The sequence below is a fragment of the Ambystoma mexicanum genome, chromosome 2p (assembly GCF_040938575.1).
Source record: "Ambystoma mexicanum isolate Mex_15411 chromosome 2p, UKY_AmexF1_1, whole genome shotgun sequence".
In the NCBI taxonomy this organism is placed as follows: domain Eukaryota; kingdom Metazoa; phylum Chordata; class Amphibia; order Caudata; family Ambystomatidae; genus Ambystoma; species Ambystoma mexicanum.
Genome location: NC_090923.1, coordinates 1,126,426,513 through 1,126,444,907, shown reverse-complemented (window position 1 = coordinate 1,126,444,907; position 18,395 = coordinate 1,126,426,513). Strand labels below are relative to the sequence as shown.

The following is an 18,395-nucleotide window of genomic DNA, read 5'->3' as shown; positions in this document are numbered from 1 at the left end:
TTTTCATTATCTGCAAGACAAACAAAAATACTTAAGTCAGAAATAGAAAATGTCCCCTGATTCCAAGGATCAATCTTTGCATACATTTTAATCTGAGTTTTGGTGAGTAGTGAAGCAACAACCAGTACAGGAAAATTACATGGCCTGAAAAAATATATATATATCTTTTTACTAAAACAGTTTTTTTTTTTTAAACAAACATTTCATTGATACAATATGCAGCCTTTTAAATATTACACCAATTTCTACATACAATTGCATTTTCATTAAGATGTCGTTTTTCTACAATTTTATTTTTAGGTAACAGAAAAAACGAGACTTTTTCTGTGGGTGTCCATAGTCTTCCAAGTTTCTTGTGCTAATAAGTGCAAGGCTACCTGGGGACCATGACACACCATCAGAGTCTGGTAACATGGATACAGTAGGATGGACAGTGCTAAGGGCAGGAGGATTCTCCTAGTAATCCACGTGACAACGTATCCAACCAATGATCCCAAAAAGTATTTTTTCTTAAAAAATAAATATTTAAATGTGTAATTAAATCTGTCATTCTTGTGCCTTGCCTTACAGTATTGGCGACAAAGGCAGATAGACCTGCATGCCACATACAGTCACCACATGTAGTGGCCGCCTCTCTCCGCCTGCTTCCAGCCAGTGTGTGTGGTCCTGGCTATCACTGCCCATCCTTCTTCATCTGCTAGTGAGTGCAACCACCATGCTCTCCGACAGTGCCCCCCACCAGTCTCCCTCCTGTCTTTATAAAGGGACATCCCAGCCTGACCACCACACACTACAGAAGAGCAGCAGTGTATATCTTGCCTGCTTTGTGTAACACTTGCCTTCCCCTCCTTCAACGCCCCAGTCAAGCACACCCCAACACATGAACTCTTGCTCTTCAGTACAACATGCCCCAACATTTCTTCTAAATGGACAAGTGATAAGGCGGATACCAAAACCCTACTCCACCATTCAGGCCTGGATGGCAGCCAATTGGCTATGCCTCAATGAAGACACATTGTGAATCCTTTTGGTAGGGCCACAAGAAGCTTAGACTCAACAGTCAATGCACTGCATTCACCATAGACCACATACATATTCCTCGCCATCAGTCAAAACCCTAGGAGTCCTCCTAGACGCCACCCTATCAATGTCCCGACAAGTTAGCGCCATTGCATCCTCTGCAGCCTACTCAACCAAATTACTCAATGCAGCCAAACCCTTCCTGTCCACTGAGAAATACCTCACCATTGCCAGAACCATCATAGGGTCAAGACTGGACTACTGCAATTGCAATGTCCTCTTCGCTGGCACCTCATCAAAAAACATATTGAAACTACGAATTATCCAAAACAATGCACTTAGAGCCGCCCTCAGCATTCATAAAATAGACCATGTAAGTGCAGCAAGGCGTGAAGCCCATTGGCTTCCCATCAGAGAACGCGTCCTATTCAAAACGCTAGCCATCACTCATAAGTGTATTACCAATACAGCCCCACCCCACCTCTCTAGTAAGGTAACTAAGGCAAGCTCATCCAGACCTACCAAAAGACCCTACTTCCATCGTCTCGTACTGCCCAAAGTCAAATGCCCCAAAGCAGGTGGGGCCAGCTTCCCTTTCATTGCACCCCGAGAATGGAACTCTCTGCCATTCACACTCCGAGCAGGACCCTCCCATTATACGTTCTGAAAAAAGCCTTTAAAACATGGCTGTTCGTCTAAAGCTATGCATACGCTAGCCGCTCTATTTCACGCCACACCACTGTTTTGTACCCATGTAAAATATGTAAAGCATGTACTTGAAACTATGTAAAGCATGTACTTGAACTCTGTAACAGCGCCTCGATGCCCACGGGCTGTTGTGCGCTTTATAAATTAATAAAATAAATCTAAATAAAACATGCTGTGATGTACCATTAAGTGCTGTGCCACTGAACCTGCGTACTGTGCTCTGATGTCACATACATGGTACTTCTCTCTGATCCAACTGGTCATCAGGCAGAAATGAGAGAGGAATACTGTCACAGACAACGTTATCTTTTCAACTTCAAGATGTTCCTTCACACCAAGGTGGGTGCACACCAGAGCCATTACAACTGTAGGCCCCTTTCCATTAGGATATCACTGATGATAGCAATCTGGGGTACCAGAGGATGTAATGCAGGCCTGGAAGATGGTGTAAATATTTACTATGCACCCCACAAAAATGTTGATTATGAGAGGTACGTTTTCCATACCAGGCCTCAAATACTGTCACTTCGATAAATACTCCAAGAAAACGGCTCTGAAATAACAAGTGATTTCCGGGTGTGAATCCTACACCTTTCATAACAAAATTATTACAAAAGACTTGCACTCTATCCTTATCATGACTTGCACAGTAATGACAGCAGATGCCATGGACAAAAAGGAATCAACAACCCTCGCCTGCATCCATATGTCAAGTAAGTGTGACACCAAAGTCGGTCCAGTCCTCCATTTGTGTAAAATGTGCAGCTATGATGAATTCCCAAATGACGGTGTCCAGCCATGGGTAATCCATGTGGGCATGAAAATCATTTGAATCCATATGCAGAGCATCAAAAGTGACACTTTTTCAATACACAGATGCATCCCTTATGTCGAGGTGTGCCAGGTCTCAATCAGGGACATCAAGTTGACTCTCTCCTGAATGACTTCATTCAGCACTAGCCTAACCGCACCCATCAATCTCCCAAGCAAGTTTGCTCCCAAGAACAACAAAAGCGTAATTACATAGATGCTTAGCCATGCTCGCACCATGAATCAGAGTCATCCTCCAGAGATGAAAGAAAAACGAGTCCCCACAGCCATAGAACACTGTCCATTTTGCTACTACAATTGAACATAAATCCAGTTGGATTCTGGATTGGTATGGGCGCCATGGTGAACATAACTGGGGACAAGAATATGCATCACTCTCCAGAGTACCCAAGGTCAGTCCGGCTGAAATAGTCATTTATGCTTATGAATCCACCTCAGTCCTCCCATGCCTGGGTGTTTTCACTGCGTCCTACTCATGCAAAGACAAAACTGCACATCGCAACAAAAGTCTACATACTTGGCTCTGATAAGATCACATGAGGGTGTATTCTTACCTTCACATCAGCAATACTGATGGGGTGTATCCACATAATGTATCCCCTACACCACGAGTGCAATAGGCATGATTGCAATGCTGGTTCCATCACACTTCCAGGCTTGGGGAAAGTTTGAGCATAGACCAATCTGTCAGATAGGTGGCTCCCTTTTTCAGCCTGGAAAAGAGATCCCTTTTCCTAACCCTACTAAAATGTTAAATTTTCCTACAAACTCACCTTCAACCACCAAATAAAACAAACACACCTCTACCACTGCACAAACTCAAAATCGCACACCATCTACAACACGCGACTCAACCCAACACACTAAACCCCCACAGAAAACCACACCAGACATGAAAACAATCCCATACACACGCAAAAACCAAACCCATACCAACTAAAAGCAAGCGCAGCACAAAGTGACTTGCTTTCCGAACTGAAGCTACCAACAGCACAGTAAAGCCATCTTGTGCTTACCTCTGCATCCCACTTACTAACCCTACCGAACACTCCCTCCTTCCTTTTCAGATCCGCCCAAGTGCCTGGAGACCATGAAAATTACAGCGGCGAGTGTTATACATCTCAATAACATAACAAATTGCACATCAATGAGAATTTGAAACTAGTTGCCCAACATCATCGCAGAATTTCCCTAAGTACACAACTTCACGTGGATGACAAGATACAAGCATTACTGGATCAAGACATTAAATCGGTCAATGGCAGTACGCCATGGGTATCACCAATTCTATTCTAGTCAGATGGGTGCATTCGCATAAGCATCAGCATACATACTCCTAACCAAGCCAAGGAAAGAGCATATCTAGCTCCCAGGATGATTAACCCGATACATCTGCTGCATGGTGCCACTGTCTTTTCCAAACTGGACCTCAACAATTGGTATCACCAGCTGGAGCTCCACCCCTCCCCAAGATATATCACGACCTTCATGATGCATCAAGGATTTTTCAATTACACGCATCTAAGCATCAGCGTGAGGATGAAATCCACAAAATAATCAGCCATATTTTAGATTGCCTTAATAGAGCAATTACTTTTTGGTCTTTGGCACCACACAGGAAGATTACAATTCAGAAGAGTATGCATGACCCTGGAGAATGCACAGCTTGCCCTCAATGCAGCTAAATGTCATTTCAGCAAGTCAACCTTAAAGTTTTCTGGACATAAATTTTCTAAGAAGGGTCCTCCTGATCCCCACAAAATACAGGCTCTGTTTGCAACTCCAAATCCCACAAGTCTCTTGGTACTCACTCCTTTTATGGGCATGGCAAGTTACTACATTTGTTATATCAAAGACTTTACATCCCTAAGCACATATCTGTATTTGCTCCCAAAACAAAGTTAACATTTCATCCGGTCATCGGAGTGCCAAACTGCTTGTCATCAAATCAAAGACTGCATTGCTTCCGTCCGTATGCACAGCCTATTTTTATTCAGAACAACTCACAGAACTAACTGTTGATGCTATCTCGGTTAGGTGTTAACCCGGTTAAATGCAATATTAACATGATTTAAATCTGTCTGGTCATCCCCCAAGTAAATTGTCTATATGCAAGCCAGAGTCTAAGTACGACCGAAAAGGGGTGCTCCCAGGCCGAAAAGAGTTGTCTGGCAGTGGTGTGTGCTTGCTAACATTACCATCTGTTTTTATACAGCAAAAAGTTATCATCACGGATCATCAGGCACGCACAACCATCTATGGCAAACACAATGCTAAATGCTTCCTCACATTGCGCAATGGGGACTAAGACTACAAGAACATCAGTTTCAAATCATTCACACATCTGGAAAGAAGAATCCTGCAGACTTTCTGTCCAGTCATCCACTTCCCAACCATCAGAGGCTGAGCAGTACATAAGTTCTGTAGTTCACATATAAGTCCACAAGCAATATCTATCGAAGACATAAGCAAAGAACCAGGCAAGGGTCCTAAATTGGCATCACTCAAGACACGCATTCATTCTTGAAAGTTGTGTGAGAACGTGATTTCAACCCAGTCGACCCCAAAAACGGATCCCAGTGCGCTGGAGTCAGTGACACTTATAAAATACAAATGATCTTTTACATCTTCAGGTGTGATTCTGAAAAGTAACAGGATTGTCATTACCGGTTCATTGCAGGAGAAAGTAGTGGCACTAGCACATGAAGGTTACTGGGGAATTGTCTGAAAAAAGAGATCATTGCAACAAAAAGGTACGGTTCCACAAAATGGACACGGTCGAGTCGATGTTAAAGAATTGGGCTAGGAGCATAGCTTCAAATACGTTTCTGAAACCTTTACAAATGACCACACTACCCTCAGCTGTATGGGAGATAGTGGCAGTCGATCTGTTAGGACCCCTACAAATGGCCCTTCCATCCTAGTTGCAATGAATGAAATGTCACGCTACGCTGACCTACAGATTGTTACATCCACAGCTGCCACTGCTTTCATTCCGGCACTTGACAGGACGTTTGCCGTTCATGGCATTCCTAAAGTGGTCACATGAGTCAATGGTCCACCTTTCAGTGGCCATGATTTTGCCCTGTTTGCTGGATATTAAGGTTTTCAGCAATGCGAATTTGCTCCTCTTTGGCTGCAGCAAATGGAACTGTTGAAGGGTTCATGCACTACAGGTATGTGACATCGCTATTAGATTATCGAACTACTACACATTGTGCCGCTGGCAAATGTCCAGCATTTGCGCCGGAATGCCTCACCCATTTGGTGAATTGGCAGATATCGAAACGCTCAAGGAAATGCTGACAAGAGACACTACTTGTAATGAAAAAATGAAGACGTTTGAAGATTGGCATCAGAGAGCAAGACCATCACTGCTGGAAAAAGGGGGCCATGTTCTTAGTAAGGCAGTCTAAAAACGCAAACCAAATCTGAAGACCTAGAAAGTGACCTTGAGTTGATGGAGAACGTTTGACACCTTGGCAGACAGTTTTGTTTTAAGTGGGGCGTGGGTGTTGTGCCCTTTGTCCTCAGACTATTGCTCGTTACCCTGAAGTACAAAGAGGAAGTGACGTGGGCATGGAAAGGGACAGAGATAATAAACGTACTGTTTGTTAACGTACCAGCCTCGCCTAACTGCAAAACTGGTTGTATTACATTATCTACCGAGGGTGCATTGATCGGTGTAGAATAACATTTATCTGAGGCATATATGGGATGGCACTGACTTAGTAATTCCAAGTGGAGGCAGACTTAGCAGTTACCTTCTTTTGGAAATGTTATTCGATACTTGTATGAAAGGTAGGGCCTTGGTCATGATGGCATCAACTGTGGTATGAAGTGATTTTGTATCCCAAAAAACATTGGCTGTAATTGCCCTTTTCCATTATTACTAGTCAAGGCTACCTCCTACTCAACAACAGTGCACACAGTTCTGTCAAGGTACTTCCACCATGTCCTGCAGTGCCCCCTGCTGCGCCAGTACCGAGACTGTCACAGAGCCAGTGCACAGAAATACCAGCATCAACCGCATCTCAACCAGTACAACATTAGGCGATGCCCCTTCTATCCATCTAGAGCACCTGTACAGTGGCAACCCCGGATCTGTCAGTGCCATACTCCATGGAATGCAGGAACGTCCTGTGATAGACACACGAGCAAGGAAGGAATGATCACAGATAATCACTACATTGGAATATAAACGGGAGTTTGCATGAGCCTAGAACAACTGTAGATAAATCCCCAGGGCGTGGCGTCGGATTGTGCGAGAAGAGAAAGCTGCCTCAGTCACGAGTCCAGGTGCGGCCTCCTCAGAGGGGTAGATAAAGTGACGTCTCAGCCTGTGTCCACTTCTTCACCGGCTTGCTGGTCCGGCCAATCATGGGCAGCTTCTGAGCATAGCGGGAAACGTGGCTGGGGCCATGGTGTTGTGGGAAGGAAGTCTGAAAGACCCGGCCCTTGCAACGACGCCCCACCTGCCGCCCATCAATCACAAAGTTGAAGTGCTGCGCTTTGGGGAAAAAACGAGACTTCTGAAAGACTTCGCGTACAGCAGCACCACGATGCCCCTGGCGAGAGATGCTGCGCGAGCGTGCTACATTAGTAGAGCGAGGTGGCACAGGGCGGCCCGGAGTATGATCTGACTTGGGACTCTCAGCGTCTCGAGGGCTAACAGTGGCATTGGCTGTCAGCTGCGGCATCTTGCGTACAGCATCACCTCCAGCGCTACCAAAGGGCCCTGGCTCTTTCTTTACGTCAGGTGGCTTGGGGTCACGCAGGCTTTTCTCAGCTGGCTGAAGGCCCAGGCCAGTGCCAAAGCGCATAGCCAGGCTGTCCCCAAAGAAATCATAAAGCTCCTGGTACATCTCATGCAGCGAGGTGGCTGTGGGGTCACTGGCGATGGCAGCACCAGGCTGCAGGAGGTGGCTGGCCACCCCAAAGCCAAACTCTGCCTGAGGGTCTTGAAGCGGGCTGAGTCGTGGGGAGCTCTCTCGTCGACGCTGGTCTAGCGGCGCACTCTCTTTGGTTGCTGGCTGAGAGAGAGCCTTCATCTTCAACAGGCGCTCCACTGCCACCTGCAAGACATGTAAACAAAAGGATTGAGCTGCCAGTCACCAACGCTCGGTCGTTGCAACTACCCAACCTGTAAGATTAGCAATTAAGACATTTTTCTTTTAAGAGAGCAGTAGGTCAAATTGGCACTTTCTCTCATGTGACACAGAGTGATAGTAATGTGGCCTCGCTAAGAAAAACACAAGCTACGCTTAAAATAGTATACACAACTATTTCTGTAAATAGACATGTGCATATTTTTTTATTTTTTATTTGGTAAGCTGAAAATCAACCTTTCAAATGCTACATTTCATTATTACAATTTTAAGACATTTCATCAGTGATTACTACACATCAAATCATTCACAATTAGAATTTGTTAATAACGAAATAAAACAGAACTAAAAATACTAGGCTGAAAACAAAATTATCAATTTTCATTAGGTCAAATTAAAACTGACACCAATGAAACATTAACATTGGCTACCAATCTTAGCCAGGATAACAAACTGTTAAGAATCCTTTTATGCTCCAAGATGAACCTAGGGTAGATCTATTCACTTACCACACTCCCAACTCCCGGAAAGAATGAATCCCAAAAATGAACTATAGCCACTCTTGTCGCTTGCTTGGTGTTCGAAAAAATTATTTGCCAAATTTGGTTTATTTCAACAGGGCGATAGATGGCAAACAACCCTTTAAAATGTATATTACGTTTGGCATCTAGCATGGGTCAAACCACTATCAGATGTTGTAAGGTTTCCTTCTCCAGGATATTTTTACAAAAGCAACAATAGTTTTGAGCTCTGGATATTTGTCTGCATCTGGCTAACACATCATTGGTGGGCCAAAGATTAAATCTAAAAAGCATATATTGGGTGCGAATGTAAGGGCATGCCAATAGATAATCAGCTGGCTCACAATATCGTTTTGTGCCGAATAACAGTACATCAAAATCTTTGTATGTATAACATTTTGTTTGATTGGCACACCAGTCGAACTGAAAAACTTTGGTTTTTGCTCACCCAGGATTTTGTAGTAGCAAGTCAAGAGTAACTGACGCATCTGTCATAGCATTCAATATGTGCTGTCGCCAACAAGATGGAAAAGTATCATCGGAAACCAATAGATAGCGTGCTACTACGCTCAGCATATTTACTGCAGAGGTACCCACCTAACATTTCCACAATAAAGAGCACATGCGCCACACAACTTGTGCGTATATTGATAATAGGCCCAATTCAAACTGTATTATTGGCAGTGAGGTACAGAGTTTGGTAACCGTAATACTTGCCTCCAGAACTGAGACTCCAATCTGTCCCAATCTGCATGCTCCTTCGGAGCTCGTGTTTCGGATCCATACAATAATATAGGTATTACTTTCTGACGATAAAACATGAGAATATGTTTATACAAAAATGTCCCATATTTGTAGGCTAAAATGTTTGCCTGTGATATCAATGTACGCAGTTTGTTGTTTAAGTCCAGAGCATATGTATCATGTTCTGGATTGCAAGAAATGAAGAGGCCAGATATTTATATTGGAAGACAACCTGCAGTTCTGTATTCTGTAATTTCCACTTATATCTAGTTTGTCTGGTGCTACGTCCATTATTACAAACGAGAATCTGCGTCTTTTCAGTGTTGATCGATAACTGATTTGCATGGACATAAGCTTCAAGTTTCGACAATACGTTTTGAAGGCCACTCAGTGTTTGTGACAATAAAACCAAATTGTCTGCATATAAAAGCCAAACAATTTTCGGATGACCAAGCTTTGGAGCATCCCCTATGGCTCCGACTAATGTTTCACCCATATCTAGAATAAATAGGTTGAACAGTGTTGAGACCAAAATACACCCCTGTTTAAGTCCACTTAGTGTGGAGAAAATCAATGATAAACGCCCATCGTTGGACAATCTAACTTGCATTGTGGTGTCAGTATGGAGATGCATAATCAACGCTAGTAGCGAGGGTGGACATTTGAAATGGTGCAGCTTTTGATATAATAGGAGCCGATCAATAGAGTCGAAAGCCACTCTAAAGTCTATGAATGCCAGATATATAACGGGAGCTTCTGTTGTACAAATTGTGCTTTGAGCATATTGAGTGTGATGATGTTGGGTGAGGTACCCAACACAGCTACAAACCTTGCCTGGAATGGGTCTCTCAGATGACACTTTAGAGTCCAAGCATTTAGGACTCTTTGCAAAAAAAATTCTCGGAGCATCCAGCAAAGCTATTGGCCTATTAGCTTGTTGGAAGATGCTGGTCCCATTTTTTATACATCGGTAAGACAATCAAATGTTTCCAGCATTGGGGCAACTTTTGTGTACGGTTAATAGCTGTAAAGATGTCAAATAGAATGGAAGCCCAAAGTTCAGGATCTAAATGAAAATCAAGATGAAATGATTTAACCACATCGACAGAATCCAAACTGCAGCCCCCTGAAACAAGACAGTATAATTGACTATAATGTAAAGTCCACTTTGCTTCAGGTACTGCATTGGCTTGAACGAAAGTTTGGGAGCCATGTATAGAATGATTTAATATTGCCCATGTATTTGTTGTGTTCTTGGATTCAAGAGCATACAACATTTGAGCACCATCAGACTGATAAAGAGAGGCCTTCTGGTTGCGTAGCCAATTCTTATAGCTGGTGCGTAGATGTATTAACATATTTGCCCTGAGCTCAGGAGGCTAATTTAGGACTTGCCGTTTTTGAAATCTATACAAAGTTTTTCTCAACTTTACTTCATGATTATGAACATGAAGTTTTGGTTTGGACCCAACTTTGAAATGCGTATCACATTGAAACAGTTGCATCATGTCGCTATATGCTAAATTGTGAGAACCACATCCCATGTTATATTTGTCTAACTCATGGGCAAAGAATAAACTAAAGGCTTTGATTGTATGCTCCGACCATCACAGTCTATTCTGCTGGTTATTCACCAAAAAGTGACCCTGGATAAACATATCATTGCTATCCATACCTGCACTTCCAGACAACCATCTAATTTTAAGAATATCATTATCGCTTTCATTCGTTTCCACAAAACAAAAATCAATGACAGATGGAAAGAATACATCACTGACATAGACGTAATCCAAAATGGAAGCAGAACTACCTTTGCGCCACGTTGGATGTGCAGGGGAGTCAGACAAGCTTGTTCCATTCAACATGTGCACGCTTCGAGAGTAGACAAAACCCCTCCACATAAACAGCCTTACTCCATCAGAGGCACCATCCTCTACCATACATTGCAAATTAAGATCTTCTGCGAATATGATATATTCGACAGAAGGATCCAAGACAATTAGATTTATTAGGTCATTTAAATCATTAATGAACTTGGTGTTTGAAATCCCAACGGGGTTCCAGTAGAAGCTGATCAAGGCAACAGAGGATGACTGGGTGAAGAGTTTCACCAGCTGCATATATGCATTGGGGGCTGCCCAAGGCTCAGCTCGTAGAACAACTGCTTTAACAGCAATTAGAAGTCCTGAGGATGGTCTACCCTGGGCTGCTTTAAGTGCAGGGTTAAGATGGATTTCATAGTTATCCCATACTGGCAGAGAAAGCATCCTTGCAAGAGATTCACAGCGTGTTTACCAATGTGGTTAATGTCGTTATTTAAAAGGTGACGAAACCCCCTCGTATTACAACTGAAGAGGGAGATTTCATGTGACTTTAATGGGGAGGCTAGTTATTTACAGCCACTATTACATTTTGTGCATTGTGCAAAGGTTGGGGTTTAATGTGTGGATTTCAAATCCCTACTATTTGTTTTATGTGAGGATTGATTTTTCTCCTGAGAAGTTATAACCATTTGTGATGACACTGCTGCCAAGATCTCAAATCCTAACGCGTGAAGTTGATTTTTCGCAGACCAAATCGTATTCTGAACAACATGTGACTGCAGCCAGAGTTTCACTGAATCAAATTCGGCTTGTTTATAAATTCACCCAATTTGATATCTGATGAAGCTATATCCTCTAACAGAGGAACATCAGAAAAGATGGCTATTACAGCCTGCCGATTTAAATCATACTGTATATTCGGCGACGGTCTACAGGCCAAGACTAATGGGTATGTTGCTGGACGTAATTCTCTTTGATTCAGATGCCGGGTCTCAGATCTAATATGGGTGTTATTATCCCGTTGCTGGGGAAGAGGGTGAGCCATAGCCTGTCCATTTGATAAAGCAGTATCAATCAGGCTAAGAAGTTGAGGAGCAATTGCGGCTAAAACGTTGCTACTAACTTGATTGGAGCCATGGGCTACCTTCATCCTGTCACCAGGGGATGGAAGCTCAAAATGTACTTTTTTAGCTATAGCTGAAACCTCAGAACCGGTTTCTTTGTGTTTAAACATACCTGAAATTACTTTTAAAGCTGTTGCGCTGTCAGCCAAACACACAACTTCAGCTGCCTCAACCAGAGCTGGAGTAGAATCAGAATGTGTTGAAACATGCTGTTGAGCTGTAGAATGAGAAAAATGTGTTTGACAAGGGCCCAGGGTGGCTGTTATCGGATGCCCAGCCATATACGCATCCATTGCTTTGCGTATCTCTTGACTATGATCAGCTAAGGACTGAGCATTTTCCACAATTCCAGCAACCTTAGAAGATCTGTCTATGATACTAGGTGCCAATTTAGATGTATTCTTATTTGTATCCATATCATGCACAATTTGGATCAACTCGTCCAAAGGAGCATAAGATAATACGTTTACATTTGTGGCAGGCAGACTGTTGATACCTTCAGCCTGGTTTTGGTACAAATATTTATTTGTTACAGCATTTGAGGCGATTAGTAGTTTTTTTTTTTTAGGTAGATTGATGGACAAAGTGTTTTGATGTCGATGTAGAATTAGAGCTCTTAAAAGATCTTTGGTTCTTAGATAATTTGTTCTGTAGCCAACTCTTCACCTTTGGCTTGTGTACAGAAGCATTCTGCTTAGAGTGTCCTGGGGCAAAGATAGTGTAGGCTTCATGTGCATATTAAGCCCCCTTTTTTAGAACTTACCATCATGAGACCAAAGATAAGCCATGTGGTCAAGATAAGAAAGAGCAAACACTACAATTCTTTGTAATTCAAAAACAACTACAGAGGCCGTACTCATTTTAAACCTGCCTAAACACCACATGAGCGTGGTTTAAATCAAAATGGAACGAGATGGCTTGACAGACCGGAGTCGTCTTTTCACAGGGATATCAGTGACGCCATTATCAATGAGCATAAGGAAAATGACAAAGGAACCTATATTAATGTTACTTACCAATAATAATGGATTTGCAGCTAGCTATTGGTTAAACATTCGCACATCTAGAGTGAATCTGGAACCGCTGCATGCGTTTTGAAAAAGAACTTATGGCATTGTCAGGAAAACCAATCCTTACGATGGAGACACACAGAGCCAAGATAGCGCAGAACCTCTCTATTTCCTCAACAGCTTTTTGTTCCTGGGCTCTAGTAGCATCATCCTTTCCTTTCCTCTGTCTTCCTCTTGGTGTTGTTCCTCCCTTCGTTCTTGCAGCAGGGCTCTGTCCTTGGTAACTTGCTCTAGGACTTCCTGCACACCCTTTACCATCCTTTCTTGTGGGGCTGCCTTCCCGTTTCGTTGGGCATTTTCTGAGGGTCTTCGTGGTATTCTTTTTTGTCGTCCGTCTTTCCTTTCCCATGGGTGTTCCTTCTACTCCAGTTGTTGCTTGAACGCCCCCTTCTCAGTCATCCTACAGTGCCCCCTCTGCACATCATTGTCTCTTTCCCTTTCTCTGATCCTCATGGCCTGCTGGTGATTCCTATCCATACTCGTCTTCCTTGGTGTGCCCATAGCAACCTAAGTTTTTATCATGCTTCCTCAGGGTCAGTGCCACTAGTTTGCTCTTGACAACCGTTGTGCAGGTCATAAGGCGCGTGACCGGATGCAGTCACACCCTATTCCTAAGTTTCTTGCCACATGCGTAGTGTGGACAGGCGACAGTGAGCTGGAGGGGCTCCTTTGATAGCGGACACCTTTCCATTGTATTTCCTTGCAGTGTGTGAGTGGTCCCTGTAATAGGCGGATGTCTTTACACGGCGGGAAGCCTTTATCACAGTTGCCTGGACCGGCACACTTCTCATGGAGGGCAGAGAGCCTTTTGTAGTGGAGGCATGACAGCCGTACGCCTTATACGGCAGTCAGGCCTTTGGCTCTCGCAGGCCGTCATGCTGCTGACAGCTATTGTGTGGTGGGACTGGCAACGTTACTGGGTGGACTGCCCTCTTCCTGTGGGCGGATTGCCCTTCCATCTGTAATGCGGGTACGCGCATGGGGACAGCAATGGTGCCCAGTTATGCTAACACATACATGCTGTACCTGGAAACAGAACATGTCTTAAAAACGGCCAGATGGATGCAACTCCTTTCCATCTTTGTGAGGTACATAGATGATGTATTTGGAGTTTAAACAGGACCAGTGGAAGAACTACAGAAGGTCTTTGAAATTATGAACATGCATCCCCAGATACGATTCATGACAAAGGCCAGTGAAACGAGTATCAATTTTCTAGATGTCAAGATATACCACGAGGGGAACGGCCTGAACACCAGGATTTTCACAAAAACCAGCTTTCATCCCAAGCGCACGATGGACAGTGTACCTCTGAGTCAGTTCCTCAGATATCAAAGAAATATATCCGACAAAGAGGCGTACAAGAAGCATGCGGGGTCATTACAGAAGTAGTTTCAGGAGAGGAGATACAATACCGACCGGATCAAGGATACAGCGGAGAAAGTGGAAAGTATACCTAGGGAGACATTACTGAGACGGAAACCATCTAAGAAAGATCAACCACTGGTTTATGTTACAACCCACTCTACGCAAAGCCAAAAGACCAAAAGAATAGTGAAGCAAAACTGGACCCTTATGTAAATGGATCCCACGTTGAATAGGTTCTTCCGGGAACCTCCATCCTTTGCTTACAGGAATAGCCAAGCTTTGAGGAGCACACACTAGTGAGAGCAGATCTGCCTTCCAAGAGAAAGCACAAAGTACAACATAAAGGGACTCAACCATGCTGCAATTGCAAACATTATAGCAACATTATCAAAGGGAACAAGATCACACACCAACACACTCTGGGAAAGTCATTGAACTACGACACTATTGTACCTGCGATTCCAAAAATGTGGTATACGCCCCGAGATGCCCATGTGGTCTGTACTATGTGGGGATGACAATGCGCATGGCTAAAGTGAGATGGAGGGAGCACAAGTCAAATATACGGATGAGAAGCCTAAAATCACCAGTAGCCACACACTTTATAGAAGCGAGACACAACATAGCACAACTGAAGTGCGTAACCCTACAACAGGTATCAATAGGAAACCGGGGTGGTGACCCACATAAGAAATTGCTCAAAAGACAAATGGTGTGGATTAACATATTGGATTCCTTAACCCCACGGGGGATGAACAGCAAATGGGATCTAATTTGCTTTGTATAAGAAACAGTACCGAGTATACCTCACTGTTATTGTGCGTTAGATCCTTAAGAGTGTGAGCAGGCGGGCAGCCTGTGAGGGTATGTACTAAGAGAGAATGGTTTTCACTGCTATGTACTATCCAACAGGTACCCAAACTGTGCATCAGGTCCTTAAGAGTGTGAGCGGGCTGCAGTCCGTGAGGCATATGTACAAAGAAGGAATGGTGTTACGGTTACTGACTACCCTACAGGTACCCAGAAATGCTGACAGGCCCCTCAGGGGTGCCATTACCCGGGGTGGATGCACCCTTGGATTAAATTAAATTACACATAAACAGAGACGCTTACTCCATTACGAGCACAAGTTGTGCCCATGTAACACCCACAAGCTGGGGCTGTAGAGGTCCTACTTAACCGACACGTATGATTTATCATTGATCCACTGAATGGAACTACAGCATCCCATATTATTATCAATATGCACATTCACATGCAAGCGTATTTCCATAGTAAGATGGCCACCGCCCGAAGCGCATGCACTGTGCATGCGCTGGGTTGCCATGACCACAAGGAGCATACACACTGGAGTGAGGCACCAGATCGGTTTTCCGGTCCACTGCCTCACGTCCCGTGATTAGTAACTACGAAGTAAGTATGCTTTGCTATTCTTTAACTTTCCGGACTATACGTAACGAGGCGGCGATGGCTGCGTTGTGAGCATCGATTTAGGTCTCACGCAGACGTTTTTACCGACTACGATGCGTGGTTAATGTAATGATCCTTACTGGATCAAACGAATATTGATACTATTGCGACCGCCAGGACTTACCCGTTTAATGTAATGCAATGATCCGCACATTATCGTATGGACACGGCCAGTACTGCGACTGCTATGAAAAGTGTGTGCTAACTGGCAGATACAAGAGGGTGGTTTGTGAGCACCAGGAAGGTGTGTCTACCGCGCTGGAGCTTACTTCTTTGAGGTTGATGCATACTTGCAGCCAGTTGTAAGAACCCAGTCTGGCAGTGCTTGACGCCACTGGTGAGATGTTGCAGAGGGGTTGGAGATTCTTACAGAGTTGGCGCTGTACACAAGATTCACATAATACAGAAGACTTCAATTGCGTTCGTCATGTTTCTGTTTCAAAAAGTCACGACAACTTGTATTTTGCATTGTGCTACTGTCTTTAATGTTACTGGGGTGCCGACACATGTTTCGCTCACTTGGGCGTCTTTATCAAGGCGAGTGGATTGTTTTGATGAACATTGATCTGGGGTAGACGTAATACTTGGTAACTTGTAAGGCACTGGATAGTGCTTCTGTATTGCAGGGGAAGCTTAAAATAGCTTCTGATTAATCAGACATTTTTATGCTTTTTTGAATCAAGTGTAAATATGTCGGCGTCACAGGATATTCTAAGATGGGTTTCACTTGACTGATTAATCAGAAGCTATTTTAAGCTTCCCCTGCAATACAGAAGCACTATCCAGTGCCTTAAAAGTTGCCAAGTATTACGGCTACCACAGATCAATGTTCATCAAAACAATCCACTCGCCTTGATAAAGACCCCCAAGTGGTCGAAACACGTGTCGGCACCCCAGTAACCCTAACTGGCCGATACACACAGCGACTTAAGACAAGCACACGTGTATCTTTACACTTGGATTGGTATGTGATCTCATATACGCATAAGTATTACGGTCATTAATGGGGCCCATTTTACTTCTAAATTGTTTCAGGAAGACAGAAGACCGGTCTGAGATAGCCCAGTCTATGTGTGAAAAAACCTCCCAGTGGGTACAACATCCGTGACCACAGGTTAAGTATTACAGGAATACTTACCAGTGTCTTTGCATTGCGAACTGCAGTGCCCAACGATTTTGCTGCAGCTTTGGAGGTCTGCAACCTCTCAAGACTCTCGTCAGCCTTCCCTAAAAAGATGGTCACCATCAAAGGGCATGTTGAGGAGCCGGGCTTGCACATCCGGAGCAAACCCCGACTTCCGCAACCACGCAAACCTGCGCATTACGGTGCTCGCCGCCATGGACCGGCTGACGCAATCAACCATGTCCAGACGCGACTGAACGGATTCACACATGGCATCCTTGCCATCCTGCACGATAGCAAGGAAACCATCCCGTTCCTCCCCTTAGGGAATATGATCAGCCGCTAGGGAAATACAGTTCCATAGAGTGTGCGTGAAACGAGACAAGGCACAAGCGGAGTTGGCAGCCTGAAGCGCCATACCACCAGAAGAAAATACCTTCTTTGCCCAGTCGTCAAAACGTTTGTCGTCCCTATCAGGAGGGATGGTAGGGTACGATGCCTGCTTTGCGGGAAGCCGTAGCCGCCTGCACCACCAAACTCTCCGGAGTAGGGTGCGTGGTCAAGTAGCAGGGGTCGCCACTGGCTGGGTGATATTTCCTCAGCAAGGACTTGCTCACTGCCGGGAGACTCTCCGGAACAGTCCAAGCCACAGCCACCCTTCTCTGCAAGGCCATATGGAATGGCAGCACTGGGTCAGTTGGAGGACCATGGTCCAGGATATCAGTCAGGTCATCCTGCTGAAAATCCCCAGGGGGGGGCAGACCACCCGAGATAATCCGTGACCCTCGACATGAGGCGCCGGTATGAGGATTCGGCAAGTGTGCCAGGCTCCGGCCTACCTAACGCCACCTCCGGAGAGGTGTCTAGCGTGCAGCGACTGACGCAGGTCCTCAAGTTGACTATGACCAGAAACAATGTAATCTTGAACCTCTGCAGGAACCTCACCTTCCTCAGACCCCTCAGAAATATAATCCAGAGGCTGGAAGGAGGGTACAGAAAAAGGAACAAAGACATGTTTAGCCTTGGCCAGAGCCTTTCTGGGGGTTCCACCGTGCCACAGGGTACCCCCGACAACGCCGCCTCGAAAGGCGTTGATGGAATCGGCGTCGAGCGCGGCGGCGACAGCATCGATGGCTTTGACACAGGCCTCGAAGGCGGAGCCCCGAGCGTGTCTCGACAGCCTAGGCGCCGACAACTTCCTCGGAGGCAGAGCCTCGAGAGAGAGAGTGCGTCGACTACCTCGGCGCCGCAGGCGTCGATGTCTTCTTCGAAGACTTTACAGGTTCTTGCGGTCGTCGAGAACCAGGACCTGGAACGGGCATGTCTAGAGCGACCATCCTTGTCCGACTGGGACCTCGAAGGCGCCCGGTGGTCGCAACGACCGCTCAAGCCCACAGGCGCATGAGCAGAGTCTCTAGAACTGTCACGGCTGGCGTCTTTCGAAGGGCAGACAGACCATGCCCTGCGATTGGAAAAATCGCCAAC

General features: G+C 44.8%; 1 protein-coding gene across 1 annotated transcript in view; it reads right to left on the bottom strand.

Annotated features, from left to right (window-relative positions):
- Positions 1-69: 69 nt before the first annotated feature.
- The window catches only part of TAF6L (TATA-box binding protein associated factor 6 like), a 482,594-nt gene continuing 464,268 nt past the window's right edge, over positions 70-18,395 (bottom strand). Inside the window, exon 10 of the mRNA XM_069645168.1 lies at positions 70-7,634. Coding sequence (XP_069501269.1) covers positions 6,870-7,634 — 765 coding nt within the window. The 3' untranslated portion in view covers positions 70-6,869. The remainder of the gene's footprint in view (positions 7,635-18,395) is intronic.